Source organism: Schistocerca piceifrons, chromosome 1 (assembly GCF_021461385.2).
Source record: "Schistocerca piceifrons isolate TAMUIC-IGC-003096 chromosome 1, iqSchPice1.1, whole genome shotgun sequence".
Taxonomy (NCBI): domain Eukaryota; kingdom Metazoa; phylum Arthropoda; class Insecta; order Orthoptera; family Acrididae; genus Schistocerca; species Schistocerca piceifrons.
This window is the reverse complement of record NC_060138.1, coordinates 818,284,210-818,299,153: the sequence shown is the minus strand read 5'-3', so window position 1 is coordinate 818,299,153 and position 14,944 is coordinate 818,284,210. Positions and strand designations below refer to the sequence as shown.

General features: G+C 41.8%; 1 protein-coding gene across 6 annotated transcripts in view; it reads right to left on the bottom strand.

Annotated features, from left to right (window-relative positions):
- LOC124714119 (CAP-Gly domain-containing linker protein 1) overlaps positions 1-14,944 on the bottom strand; it is a 526,326-nt gene that overhangs the window by 133,610 nt on the left and 377,772 nt on the right. For 2 of the 6 annotated variants that reach the window (XM_047242998.1, XM_047243000.1), the window contains exon 1: positions 2,054-2,207. The exons of the other annotated variants lie outside the window; for them this stretch is intronic. In XM_047242998.1, coding sequence (XP_047098954.1) covers positions 2,054-2,072 — 19 coding nt within the window. In that variant the 5' untranslated portion in view covers positions 2,073-2,207. Of the gene's footprint in view, positions 1-2,053; positions 2,208-14,944 lie in introns of those variants that run through there. 6 annotated transcript variants of the gene reach the window in all.

The following is a 14,944-nucleotide window of genomic DNA, read 5'->3' as shown; positions in this document are numbered from 1 at the left end:
GTATATAAAGAAGGGTAACAAATGTATGGAACTGCGCGACCGCTACGGTCGCAGGTTCGAATCCTGCCTCGGGCATGCATGTGTGTGATGTCCTTAGGTTAGTTAGGTTTAAGAAGTTCTAGGGGACTGATGACCTGAGATGTTAAGTCCCATAGTGTTTTTGAACAAATGTATGGTCACAGGTTTGTGTGATACATGGGAAAGCGTCACGGAGAAGTTGAAAGAACCTGAACAGGCAGACAATTGAAAATATACGCCGCGAAAGCCTTGTTCAAAAGTTTCAAGAACCAGTAGTAAGTGAGGACTCTAGGAATACACTACGACACCCTACGTATTGCTCCCATTAGTGGCCTCGACGTTTACTTGAAGCGCGCACAAATCCATTTAAGCAGTCATTGTTCCCGCGCTCCGTACCCAAACTTGTGCTACAATACTAAGCACCGTCTGTTATGCACTTCACAGTGGTTTCAGAATTCATATGTAAACGTTCTTCAAGTCAGTGGCTATTACCGCGATTAGAGCTGCTGCAACAAATATTGTATGTTTATAGATATTAGGACACTCGTTATTAACAAAGCATTCTATTTATTTAAAAAATAGCGGCATTCGTAAACGAAACAGAAGAGGAAAAAATCAACTATCATCTCGTATAGGCCTACTGTATTGAGTGACAGTACTGCAAAAATCTTATAAAAACGCCTGACTATGGATGTACAGGGTGCCACTCATAATTGATGTATGCAATACTTCATCTACAGTTCAAGGCATAAAACAAGATTTTCAGTAGGCGATTGTACACAAGTGGTCTGTGGACAATACTCGACTTTCTAATGTACAGATGCTCTAATCATTTTGTTTATATCTTTTGAGGATGTCACATTGGCTTAACCACACTAGTATAATATAAGGCTTCTTCTATTTCATAAAGATGTGAAGATGGTCTTTATGGACCACAATCCATCGTTGGCGACAGTCTTTCGGGATCCTCGACTGCAATTAAAGAAACAAATTCTGTACTTCCTGGATCTTCGCAACTATGTCGCAGTTTGTAGAACTCCATTCAATATGGTAGTTTAACAACCTCGAGAGATCTGGTAATGCAGAAGTGCTCATCAGGTTTACGTCTTACATGTGCGCATGTCTTTTGCACACAATTGCAATTTAAATATGGGAAAGGATGTCAAATACCGGAATACGTTCGGATACCGTCACATAACAGATTTGCGCTCGGGCGGACTGACGAACAATCACAGGTTGAATTGTCGATGTGAATGTTGCACGTCTGTGTTGTGAATGAGCAGAAATATTTTTAGATTATTTTTCAGAGTGTATAGGTGAAAAAAATGAAGATTAATAAAGTCGGAGAAATGACTATGAATGGTATCTCATTCTCTCACTTGCTTCTTTCACCGCCAGCAATGATTTGTTGATGTAAAAAAGTCAAGTTTTCAGCGGTTTTGAGCGTACGATAAATGCTATGTTCCGCTTTATATGTCAGGTCAAAGTTCGGAGGAAGTCGAAGACATACCAATAGGACCGTTCCTAGTAACGCACTGCAGTGTTCAAACAAACAGCGCTGAGGGCAGCTTGTGACATTAAGACACATCTGTCGTCCTCGGCGATACCTAAGTCCAATCAACCGTAAATCAGCTTCTTTTTTGCAAAGTAGAGTCCTGAAGCCAATTTACAAATAACAAGTAAAAATTGATAAATATCGATCACAATCACAGCGATAGTATAGCAATGAGTGAGTGGTTTTCCGAATGACTCAATGCCACGGAGATTACTGTTGAGTCATATCTAAACGCAAAAATTTCAGGAAAATAAGTGAACCACATACTGATAAAATAATGTGGCAGTTACCAAAATACAATAGACAAAAGAAATGTGAGTAGAGATACGAAACGCCTACCGCACAGGTCTCCACTGTTCCACATGCTAGATTCAAATAATCACAACAATGGTTGCTACCAACATTACTTCTACAGTAAGACTTTACAAAGTGTCACTCCCGTCGGCGTTGAGGCGATCAGCTGACGACTCGGCGGCGTACCTTGGCTTGCAACGGGCATGTCTGCGGCCTATGCAGTACCGAAGGAAGAAGGCGGCAGCGGCGGTGGCGGTGGCAGCGGCGACAGCGAGGGCGACGGCGGCTGCGTCCGTTGTGCAGCGAGCGCCGGTGTGCGCTCGCTATTAGCTCAGCGAGGAGCCTGCCCCACCACCGCCGCCTGCATCATCCAGCGTCTTTCCCTGGCGGCCGCTTTCGCGCCAACTGCAGCTCACAGCCAGCCCTCGCAACGCGACGGTGTCGTCGACGTATCGCTGTACTCTACGGATGCCACAAATGACAACCGAAGGTATCCTACTATAAAATAGGATGGTACCCTAGATCATCACTTCTATTTCTCATACCGTATAGTGGACGACAGTCGGGTTTGCGTCCCACCGCTGTCGGGACTTCTTCAGACACCGAGCGAGGTGGTGCAGTGGTTAGCACAGTGGACTCGCATTCGGAAGGACGACGGTTCAAACCCGGATACGGCCATCCTGATTTAGGTTTTCCGTGATTTCCTTAAACCGCTTCAGGCAAATGCCGGGATGCTTCCCTCGAAAGCGCGGCCGACTTCCTTCCCTTATCTGATGGGACCGATGACCTCGCCGTCTGGCCCCTTCCCCCCAAATCAACCAACCAACCAACTTCTTCAGACAGGTCTTCCGCCTGGAATCCCACTGACCGGAGTAGAATTGTCTCCACCGATGAGTCCCGCTTTGAACTGAGCCCCGATTACATGCGAAGACGTGTCTAGAGACGCCCCGGAAAACTGTGGTTTACCAACCTGACTGTCGCCCACCATATGACTTGACATCCAGGAGTGATAGCGTGGGCTGCCATTTCATTCCATGGCAGGACCCCTTCCGTTGTAATTCTCGGTATCCTTACAGCACAGCGATACATCAACGATATTCTATGCCCCGTTTCGTTACATTTCATAGCAAGCCATCCTGGGCTCACGTTTCATCAAGATAACGACGGCCCGCACAGGGCGCGAATACTGTTTGTTTTCATACTTGCGAGATCATAGCTTGGCCAGCACGGTTGCCTGATCTCTCCACAATTGAGAACGTCTGAAGCAGTGTGGGCAGGACCACACAACCTTCTCCAGATTTTGACAATCTAACGCTCCGTTGGATAGAATGTGGGGCAATATCCCTCAGGAGGACTCAACAACTGTATCATTCAATGCCAAGCCGAATAATTGCTTGCGTAAGGGCCAGAGGCGGACTAACGCGTTACTGACTTGCCGAATTTGTGAAGCTCTTTCTCTTGAATAAATCATCCAATTTTTCTGAATTTGTAATCAATTGTTTGTCTGTATATGACGGGCTTATTTCAACAGTGGTACAAGTCCATTACCTCGACGTTTCTGTCTATAACGCTTCTGACATTAATGGTCCAAACAAACAGAAAGAAAGTTTCATCTCTAGCAAGAAGCCATATGCTTGAATATGTCTGGGCCAGCCGGAGTGACCGAGCGGTTTTAGGCGCTTCAGTCTGGAACCGCTCGACTGCTACGGTCGCAGGTTCGAATCCTGCCTCGGGCATGAATGTGTGTGATGTCCTTAGGTTAGTTAGGTTTAAGTAGTTCTAAGTTCTAGGGGACTGATGACCTCAGAAGTTACGTCCCATACTGCTCAGAGCCATTTTTTGAATATGTCTGGTATCTCAACTCCAAAATTTTTCAGCGCTCATTTAACTTTAGGACTCTGTATATCAGAATGAACAAAAGTGGACTTGTACCACTATTGAAATAAGCCCTTCATATGTATATCACAACTCGCGATTTCCGATCCATTCGGATGATTACTTATTGGGGGGTCGTACAGTGTGTGAACTTGGATGCCACCAGTTTGTGACTTGACATACCCTTCCGCAAAAATGATTTAGTTGCATCGTTGAATAGAGTACGACACGAATAATTTCTCGGTTCTGAAAGTTAAACCAAGATGCGTATGCAAAGAAACAATCCTCACCCTCAGTAGGGCTCGGTAATGGCTTCTGTGCAACTAGCTCAACAGTGAGGATCGTTCGCTGTACAGTAAAAACTAACAGATTTGTTTCTCAAGTTGAGAGGTTATGTGTATATACCTGACTCACCCATTCGAGATCCTTCGTGCACTGGAATAAACACATTTAGTTCGTCTCACATTCATTTGTAAATTATTTATCTACCAAAAAATTAATAGTTTTGCACTGGTAGAATATTTTAAACACACTGGACTCGCATTCGCGAGGACGACGGTTCAATCCCGCGTCCCTCCATCCTGATTTAGGTTTTCCGTGATTTCCCTAAATCGCTCCAGGCAAATGCCGGGATGGTTCCTTTGAAAGGGCAAAGCCGACTTCCTTCCCCGTCCTTCCCTAATCCGATGAGACCGATAACCTCGCTGTTTGGTCTCTTCCCGCAAACAATCCAATCCAATCCAATATTTTAAACATCATGTGTGTCTTCATTCATGACGTTAGTTTCTTATCAGCACAAGCCCTTTATATTCTGATTTCATTATCTGGTAACAGAACAACACGCAAATTTCGCAAACTTCGGACATTGTACGCTGTCACCACTTTCATTTTTATGCTTTTCGAAAACGCACCTGTCTTTTTGTCTTTGCTGCTGAGTCTTCCACGTCACATTTGGTCGTTGATTCATAAACGACTGTAGTAAGTAAAGCTCGCTTGCCTCCGAACCCTTTGTATGACGATTTTCAATCTCATAGTGGTAAAACGCCTCTGCACATAAAGAAGCTATTACAATTATTACTCCGTAAGTAATACGTGAGCTGTTGATCACAAAATCTCCTGAGACTGGATATGTACAAATTTGTAGGAAAAGGCGGATAGAATGTAGCTATTAAGTTTCCAAGGGAAGAATCACGGCATTGGTTCAGATTGGTTAAAAGAAATTACGGTTGCAAAACGGGATGTTGAAATCTTTCTCCGCAACTAGCGACAAGCTGTCACTTGTATTCTTATTCGGGCCATTAGCAGTGACATCGTCAAATGGACAGCTGACCTGTGATAAAAATTGGCAGAACCGATCTTACTGTGTCGAATGGACCATCCCGCGTTCACCGCAGATCATTAAGGAAACTACGAAAAACCCTAATCAAAATCAATTACACTCTAAGTCTATACTCCGCAAGTCACATTAGTGTGTGTGTGTGTGTGTGTGTGTGTGTGTGTGTGTGTGGCGGATGGTACTTCACTCTCACTTCGCCCCTTTCAATTCAGCCGCGATGGCGCCAGGAAGAACGATTGCTGGTAAGCCTCCGGGTGAGATCGAATTCGTGTATGGTCTTTTCTCGAGATATACGTACCAGGAGCCAATGCATTTTTGGCTCTTCTAGGAAAGTACTTTCTCGAAATTTTATCAGCAAACCACACCGTGACACAGAACACCAGTCTTACAGTGTCTGCACGTTTTCGTGCTAGTAAATAAACCTGTACCCAAACGCAATGATCTTCTTTAGACGTTCTCAATTCTCCCTATCAACCCTATCTGTCACAAGCCGCGGTCTGACGAGCAATATTCAAGTATTGTTCAAATGTTCAAATGTGTGTGAAATCTTATGGGACTCAACTGCTAAGGCCATCAGCCCGAAGCTTACACACTACTTAACCTAAATTATCCTAAAGAACACACACACCCATGCCCGAGGGAGGACTCGAACCTCCGCCGGGACCAGCCGCACAGTCCGTGACTGCAGTGCCCTAGATCGCTCGGCTAATCCCGCGCGGCATTCAAGTATTGGTCGAACGAGGATATTGTAAGGTACCTCCTTTGTAGGTGGACTATACGTCCTAAGGCTCATTCCAGTGAATCTCAGTCTGGCATCACCACTGATTGTGCTACAATTGTGTAATCCTACAGCAATGGGTCTTACTGTGTATTTATGCGCAACACGTTACATCTGCTTATGCTGAGGCTCATCTTTCAGTCCTTGCACCAAGCGTCGATCGTCTGCAGTTCTTGCTACTTTTTCTAGGATTGTGATTTTTCTGTGTACAACAGCACCATCCGTGAAAAGTCTCATGGAACTTACGACGTTATCTACTAGTTCATTTATATGTACTGTGATTAGCAATCGACTTATAACAGTGCCTTGGGTACGCCGCAGTAACCTTTATAACTGAATATTTATCTCAATTAAGAAAACATGATATGTTTGCTGATTTCTGTGTAACGTGCAAGAACACAGCAAGCTGAATTTCACATAATCGTTGATTTCGGAACCCATGTTAGTTCCTACCCCTCGGGAGAGCCTGTAACTCCTAGAGGGCGCGTCCCCAGGTGGCGGATCGGGGAACGCCTCCCAGATATGGGTGGTAGGAGGGAAATCAAATACCTCCCGCGGACCAACAGGCCGGGCAGAGCAAGTTCGTTAGCTGAAGTGAAAGCAACTGCTCTAGGGGTAGGCATCCCCGAAATCAAGACCCTGGTCCTCCAGGTTGGGGGTTGTGCTTAGGGCCAGCGACCCTATCACAGGATCCTGTAGGAGAAAATGGATTGCTACGAATCAGAATGACAAGAATGCTGGGCCACCAAACTTGATGACGAACTTGCAAAATTTAAAGGTTATGAATATGGGAACATGGAATGTATTAAGTCTCTATAGATCAGGATCACTGATAAATGTCATACAGGAACTTGAAAGGTATAAAATGGATTTAGTTGCAGTACAAGAAACCAGATGGACGGGTAAGGGAAGTATAAACAAAAATAAGTATACAATAATGTATGGGGGAAATGATACACAAATACATGCACTAGGGACAGGATTTATAATAAACAACAAATTGTTACCTTTTATTAGGAAATTTGAGGCAGTGAATGAAAGGATATCTCACATTACGATTCAATGCAAATATAAGACTTTAAATGTTATAAATTGCCATGCTCCAACAGAGGATAAAGAGGACAATATTAAAGAAGAATTTTACAACAAATTGGAACAGGTATATGATACATTCTCGAAAAATTCAATTAAAATAATTCTAGGAGATTTCAATGCCAAGTTAGGACATGAAAATCATTATAAACCAGCAAATTGGACCTCATAGTCTACATCAGCAGAGTAATGAAAACGGAACAAAACTTATTAGCTTTGCCACTTCCAAAAACATGTTGATCAAAAGTACATATTTTGCACATAAAGATATACATAAACAAACATGGGCTTCAAGAGATGGCATCACAAAAAATCAAATTGATCATGTATTAATCGAAAAACAACATCATAAATGCATACATGATATCAGAAGTCAAAGGGGAGCAGACTGTGATTCGGATCACTTTCTTGTAAAAGCCAAGTTCAAGATCTCACTCTCAAGACATAAATGGTCTAAATTAAATGGTGTTCCTAGGTTTAATACAATGAAACTGAAAAACCCAAACATTCTCAACCAGTACATTAGAGAATTAGAAACACACAAACCTGAAGTGGAAAGTAAAATTAACAATGATGATACTAATCAAGCCTGGAACGCTCTGAAAGAAAATATCACACGAGCAACTACCTCAGTTTTGGGACATTTTACTACAACTAAGAACCCCTGGTTTGATGCCGAGTGCTCGAACGCTATCGAAGATAGAAAATTAGCAAGGGAAAAATTCCTACAAAAACCAATAACACAAAACAAACTTATTTTTGAAGAGAAACAGAAACTTGCCAGGAAACTCATTAGGAAAAAGAAAAGGGATTTTATGAATTACAAATTAAAAAGAGCTGAGAATGACCGTACCACAGACTCCAGAGGATTTTTCAAGAGCATAAATATGTTTAAAAGTGGGAATATAAAAAATTATGGACAGTTCATAACAGACCCAGATGGCTCCTTGCTAACAGAAAGAAGTGACATTGCTAACAGATGGAAGGAATATTTTAATGAGTTACTAAATGCTCCAACTATAAGCGTCTCTCAGGAAGATGACAATGAATATCTTACTGCTGACCCATCGGACGAAGAGCCCAGCTTAGCAGAAATTAAAGAAAGCATCAAGAAGCTGAAGAGACATAAAGCTCCTGGAAGTGATGGTATAGACACAGATATATGGAAGCTCAGTAAATTTCCTTTTGTAAACTGCTTACACAAAATCATCACCAACATCTGGAAGCAGGAACAGGTCCCACATGATTGGAAAGAAGTAGTTGTGTGCCCTATATACAAGAAGGGGGACCCAACAAATTGTTCAAACTACAGAGGAATTGCGTTACTAAACACAACATATAAAATTCTGACAAATATACTGTTAGCAAGGATAAGCCCTTACGTTGAAGACTCCCTAGATGATGCCCAATGTGGATTTAGACCTAACAGATCGACTATTGACAATATATATGTCCTAAGGATGTTGGGTGAAAAGAAATATGAATTCAATCAAAATGTACATATGCTTTTCATTGATTTTAAAAAAGCTTTTGACAGTATCAACAGGGAATATTTATGGAAGTGCATGAGGCAGATTGGCATCCCTAACAAATTGATAAATTTAATAAAATCTTGCACTTTAAACTCAAAATACAAAATAAAAGTAGCTAGCAAACTTTCTGAAGACTTTGAGGTTAAAACTGGAGTCAAACAAGGGGATTCACTCTCACCAGTTCTTTTTAACATAGTAATCAATAGAATAATCCAAAAAGTAAAGCTACTACAAATTGGAGCACAACTGGAAAGCAAAATTAACATTGTAGCATACGCTGATGACATTGCATTATTATCTGACAGTGAGAATGATTTGAAGCTTCTTACAGCACAATTAATTAAAGCCACAAATGGCACAGGCCTCCAGCTGAATACAGACAAAACAATGTACTTTATCTTATCCCGCTATCCATCAAATAATAATGTACTGCAAATTAATAACACAGCTTTCACAAAGACAAATGAATTTAATTACCTTGGTACAATAGTAACCTCTGACAACTCCATAAAAATTGAAATAGAATCACGAATTCAGAAGGCTAACAAATGCTACTATAGTCTCTTGACAGTTTTCAAAAGCAAGTTAATTTCTAGGAACACCAAACTACAAGTATACAAATCATTGATTATACCAGTACTCACCTATGGATCTGAAACCTGGACTCTCACAAAAAAAGAGGAAAACAGATTAAGAGTATTTGAACGAAAAATTTTGAGAAAAATATTTGGACCCATAAGAGATAGGATCAGTGATGAATGGAGATTGCTAAATAACAATGAAATTTACAAATTATATAAAGACTCCGATATAGTGGCCAAAATTAAAGCCAAAAGACTGAAATGGATAGGGCATGTCATCAGAGCACCACCAAACAGGACCATCAAGAAAGTGACTGAAGAGATTCCCACCGGAAGACGACCTCTTGGACGCCCACGCATGAGATACTTGGACAATATTCAAGACGATCTCAGAAAACTAGGACATGACAGACAGTGGCAAATTACTTGTAAAGACAGAGCAAAGTGGTTCAACATTGTCCATTCTGCAGCAAAAAGCCTTCATGGATTGTAATGCTTAATAATAATAATAATAATAATGTTAGTTCCTACGGAGGAGATTTTCGATCTCCAGAAATGTAATACGCGAGCATAAAGTACGTCCCAGAACTTTACAACAGACCTACGTCAGACATATATGGCTATAGTTTTGTGGGTCTTTCGTCGATACTTCTTGGAAACGAGAGTGACCTGCGCTTTTTTCCAGCAAATGATTAGCATCCAGCATACGCACAAAGCAAGTACATTCTACATACATTGAGGTGACGAAAATCATGGGATGACGATATCTACATACACAAATGGCGATAATATCGCGTACAAACGGTATAACAGGGCGGTGTATTGACGCAGCTGTCACTGGTACTCACGTGATTTATGTAAAAAGGTTTCCGACGTGGTTTTGGTCGCACGACGGGAACTAACAGACTTTGTACGCGGAACAATAGTTGGACTTGCATGGGACATTCTATTTCGGGAATAGTTAGGGAATACAATATTTCATGATCCACAGTGTCAAGAGTGTGCCAAGAATACAAAATTTCCTGACCTGAAAAAGAAACTTGTACAAAACACTTATACTTTCAACTATGGATTACGGCAACGTTATCCTGGAAGGTCTTTCTCACAAACGTTAGTGGCGGCTGGAGCAGGTTATGAATGCCTGTGGTGTTTCACTCTGTGATCGCATTGCACACAGCTATCCTGGCTGCGGGCAGATAAGCGCATAGATTTCCATACTCTTTTGTCTTCTCTACTGCCTTACCAAAGTACACTGCCCCCATACGTCCCCTCAACCTTAACGCTCTTGACTGAACAACATGGCAGGAACACACGTTCCTGTTAGAGCAGTATCCTTTCTGTGCCAATCTATCTATCGTTCAGCCACCTTCTCGAAGTCCTTCTCAGTAGCAGGAACCCGATTCTGGAATAACCACACGCTTTACATTAGGGGAGTGAATAACATCTGCAGCTATTATTATTATTATTATTATTATTATTTCTTTCTTTTCTCAGACGTTATGTCTGGTCAAAAATGGAAAGTGACGCGGACCTTGATCAAGCGTGACTTCCTTTTAAGTGTACGGTATATGTTATATTGCATTTAGGAACTTTCGGGTAATTGAACATGTATCAATAATTACGGATTTCTGTAGTTGTATATATAAGTTTGGATGTAGCTGTATTGCATTCATGTACTGGTGGATATTGTGTGGTATGACTCCTGTAGTTGATAGTATAATTGGTATAATATCAACTTTATCCTGATGCCACATGTCCTTGACTTCCTCAGCCAGTTGGATGTATTTTTCAATTTTTTCTCCTGTTTTCTTTTGTATATTTGTTGTATTGGGTATGGATATTTCGATTAGTTGTGTTAATTTCTTCTTTTTATTGGTGAGTATGATGTCAGGTTTGTTATGTGGTGTTGTTTTATCTGCTATAATGGTTCTGTTCCAGTATAATTTGTATTCATCGTTCTCCAGTACATTTTGTGGTGCATACTTGTATGTGGGAATGTGTTGTTTTATAAGTTTATGTTGTAAGGCAAGCTGTTGATGTATTATTTTTGCTACATTGTCATGTCTTCTGGGGTATTCTGTATTTGCTAGTATTGTACATCCGCTTGTGATGTGATCTACTGTTTCTATTTGTTGTTTGCAAAGTCTGCATTTATCTGTTGTGGTATTGGGATCTTTAATAATATGCTTGCTGTAATATCTGGTGTTTATTGTTTGATCCTGTATTGCAATAATGAATCCTTCCGTCTCACTGTATATATTGCCTTTTCTTAGCCATGTGTTGGATGCGTCTTGATCGATGTGTGGCTGTGTTAGATGCCATGTAGTGTTTTCTTTTTCCAATTTACTTTCTTCGTATCTGTTGATGTTATGTGATCTAAAGGGTTGTAGTAGTGGTTATGAAATTGCAGTGGTGTAGCCGATGTATTTATATGAGTGATTGCTTTGTGTATTTTGCTAGTTTCTGCTCGTTCTAGAAAGAATTTTCTTAAATTGTCTACCTGTCCATAATGAAGGTTTTTTATGTCGATAAATCCCCTTCCTCCTTCCTTTCTGCTTAATGTGAATCTTTCAGTTGCTGAATGTATGTGATGTATTCTATATTTGTGGCATTGTCATCGCGTAAGTGTATTGAGTGCTTCTAGGTCTGTGTTACTCCATTTCACTACTCCAAATGAATAGGTCAATATTGGTATAGCAGAAGTATTTATAGCTTTTGTCTTGTTTCTTGCTGTCAATTCTGTTTTCAGTATTTTTGTTAGTTATTATTATTATTATTATTATTATTATTATTATTATTATTATTATTATTGTTACTATTATTATTATTATTAGTAGTAGTAGTAGTAGTAATAGTAGTAGTAGTAGCGTAACGCCCGCTGCTTCGCTCAGGTAGACTGTATGGTCTGCACAGATTTTTTTTGTTTTTTTTTTTGTTTTCTCTTAATCGAATCTTTATGTTGTACACAAATTTCACAACCTTTTAACTTTTCACGCCAATTAAAGCCACAGAAGGATGGTGTTTTTCGAATGCACACTTGACCAATAAGCTATTCTGGTAGCTAGAATCAAGGTTTTTGTTAATCATTCCTTCTGCGTTCTTGTGCTGATATTTCCATACAAACTTTAGTCCGCTAACACATATTCCTTTACATGTAACCGAGACGTGAAATAACAAGCTTCATAGATTCAGCTTTAAGAATTTTTTTATATAAAGAAATATTTTCTTGAAAATTTTCATCCCCTATTTCTCCCCCATATGGCCTAAATTTCCAAAAACAGTAAAACACGCAGTTTTTATTTCTAACCGAGAAGTCAAATATCAATTTTCACAGATGTAGCTTAAAAATACTGTAGTACTTCTTTAATAATGATTTACGTTAATAAAATAAAAGAAAATAAAAAGACTTTGACCCATTATTTCACCTCCATGGGGGTTAAATTTCCAAAAATGCTCAACCAGGCATTTCTTCATTTCTGTCCGAGAAACCAAATAATTTTTGTCAATCTAGCTTCCAAATTGCCTTAATAGCGACATATTTTCTAAAAAAAACCTTTCATTCCATGTTTCACCACATTAGGGGTGGAATTTCGAAAAATCCCTCCTTAAACGACGCCTGTGGTATAAGATCAATACCGTCTGTAAATTTCAAGATTCTGTCCTTAGTGGTTTGGGCTGTAGAGAGTCGAGTCAGTCGGGACATTGCCTTTTATGCAGGGTGATTGACGAAGATATACAAATATTTCAATAGGTTATTCTACGAGTAAAACTAAAGAAAAAAGTTCATATAAACATAGGTCCGCAAATGTTTAGTTACGGAGTTACGGATAATAAAAGATTTTGCCTGAAATTTAGCTAATTCGCTAATATGAAGCTGTACGAGGTTAAAGTAAAGCATGATTTCCATTTACTTTATTGTTATTGGTCTGGTGATTCTAATAAAACATGACCCAGGCGTGTATCTGCGTTGTTGTTAGATCGGTTACTGCTACTACAATGGCAGGTTATCAAGATTTAAGTGAGTTTGAACGTGGCGTTATAGTCGGCGCACGAGCGACGTGACACAGTGTGTCCGAGCTAGCGAAGAAATGGGGATTTTCCCGTACGACCATTTCACGAGTGTACCGTAAATATCAGGAATCCGGTAAAACATCAAATCTGTGACACATCGCTGCGGCCGAAAAAGATCCTGCAAGATCGGGACCAACGAAGAATGAAGAGAATCGTTCAACGTGATAGAAGTGCAAGCCTTCCGCAAATTACTGCAGATTTCAATACTGGGCCATCAAATGTCAGCGTGCGTACCACGCAACGAAACATCATCGATACGAGCTTTCGGAGCCGAAGGCTCACTCGTATACCCTTGAAGGCTGCCCGACACAAAGCTTTACACCCCGCCTGGGCCCCTCAAGACCGACATTGGACTGTCGATGGCTGGAAACATGTTGCCATGTTGCCTGGTGGGGCGAGTCTCGTTTCAAATTGTATCGAGGGGAGGGACGTGTACGGGTATGGAGACAACTTCATGAATCCACGGACCCTGCATGTCAGCAGGGGACTGTTCAAGCTGATGGAGGCTCTGTAATGGTGTGGGGAGTTTGCAGTTGGAGTGATATGGGACCACTGATAAGTTCAGACATGATTCTGACAGGTGACACTTACATAAGCATCGTGTCTGATCACCTGCATCCATTCATATCCGTTGTGCATTCCGACGGACTTGGGCAATTCCAGCAGGACAATACGACATCTCACACGTCCAGAAATGCTATAGAGTGGCTCTAGGAACACTCTTCCGAGTTAAACACTTCCGATGGCCACCAAACTCCCCAGCCGTGAATATTATTGAGCAAATCTGGTATGCCTTGCAACGTGCTGTTCAGAAGAGATTTCCACCCCCTCGTACTCTCACGGATTTATGGACAGCCCTGGAGGATTCATGGTGTCAATTACCTCCAGCACTACTTCAGACATTAGTCGACTCCACGGTACATCGTGTTGCGGCACTTCTGCGTGCTCGCGGGGGCCCTACACGATATTAGGCAGGTGTACCAGTTTCTTCGGCTTTTCAGTGCAGTACCATCACGAACTGGTGGTGGAGAGTTTGAATGAGAAAGGGACAAGGCGAGAGCACTAATGTCCGGTTTGAACTGTGCCATGAAAGTACAAAATAACAACAGTGCACATTTTTTCGATGTTGGTGATCATAGGCCGGTTTCCATATTCGCGTTGGTGTTGTGTATCGACAGGATATTTTCACGTGCCCTCATAAGGAGCGTTGACATCTGATCCGCCCGTGTGAGGAGTGTAAGAAACCAGACACCTCCGTCGCGGGCGGCGTGCCGTGTGATGGTGATGCGAACCGAAGTGTCGTTAAGGGCGCGCGTGTTGCGAGCAGAGCACCGGAGGAGCGGGCGGCGCGGCTGACCCGGGGCGCGCCCGAGCGGAACACGGCGACCCACTAGCCGTGGCGAGGGCCCCTGCCTCACTCCCTGCCACGGCGACGCGCCGCTGCTTCACCCGAGCGCCGCTGCTTCACCCGACGAAAAATGGAGGAGGGCCGCTCAGTTTATTAACTATTCCCCGCGTGCTCGATAAGAATAAGACAAGCTTTCTGGGTGACTATAAAATCTCGTGACCCGTCGTTTTGCCTGGAATCCAGATAGCGCACGCCTGGTTTATGGCCCATTCACGCGAGAGAACGGAACGTCGAAATACTCCACAATGCACTTCAAATAGCGGCACGTACATGCCGTCAACGGAACGGGACGTTGGTGGGGGCATCTAACACGGAAAGTCGATGTACACTACTGGCCATTAAAATTGCTACACTACGAAGATGACGTGCTACAGACGCGAAATTTAACCTACAGGAAGAAGATG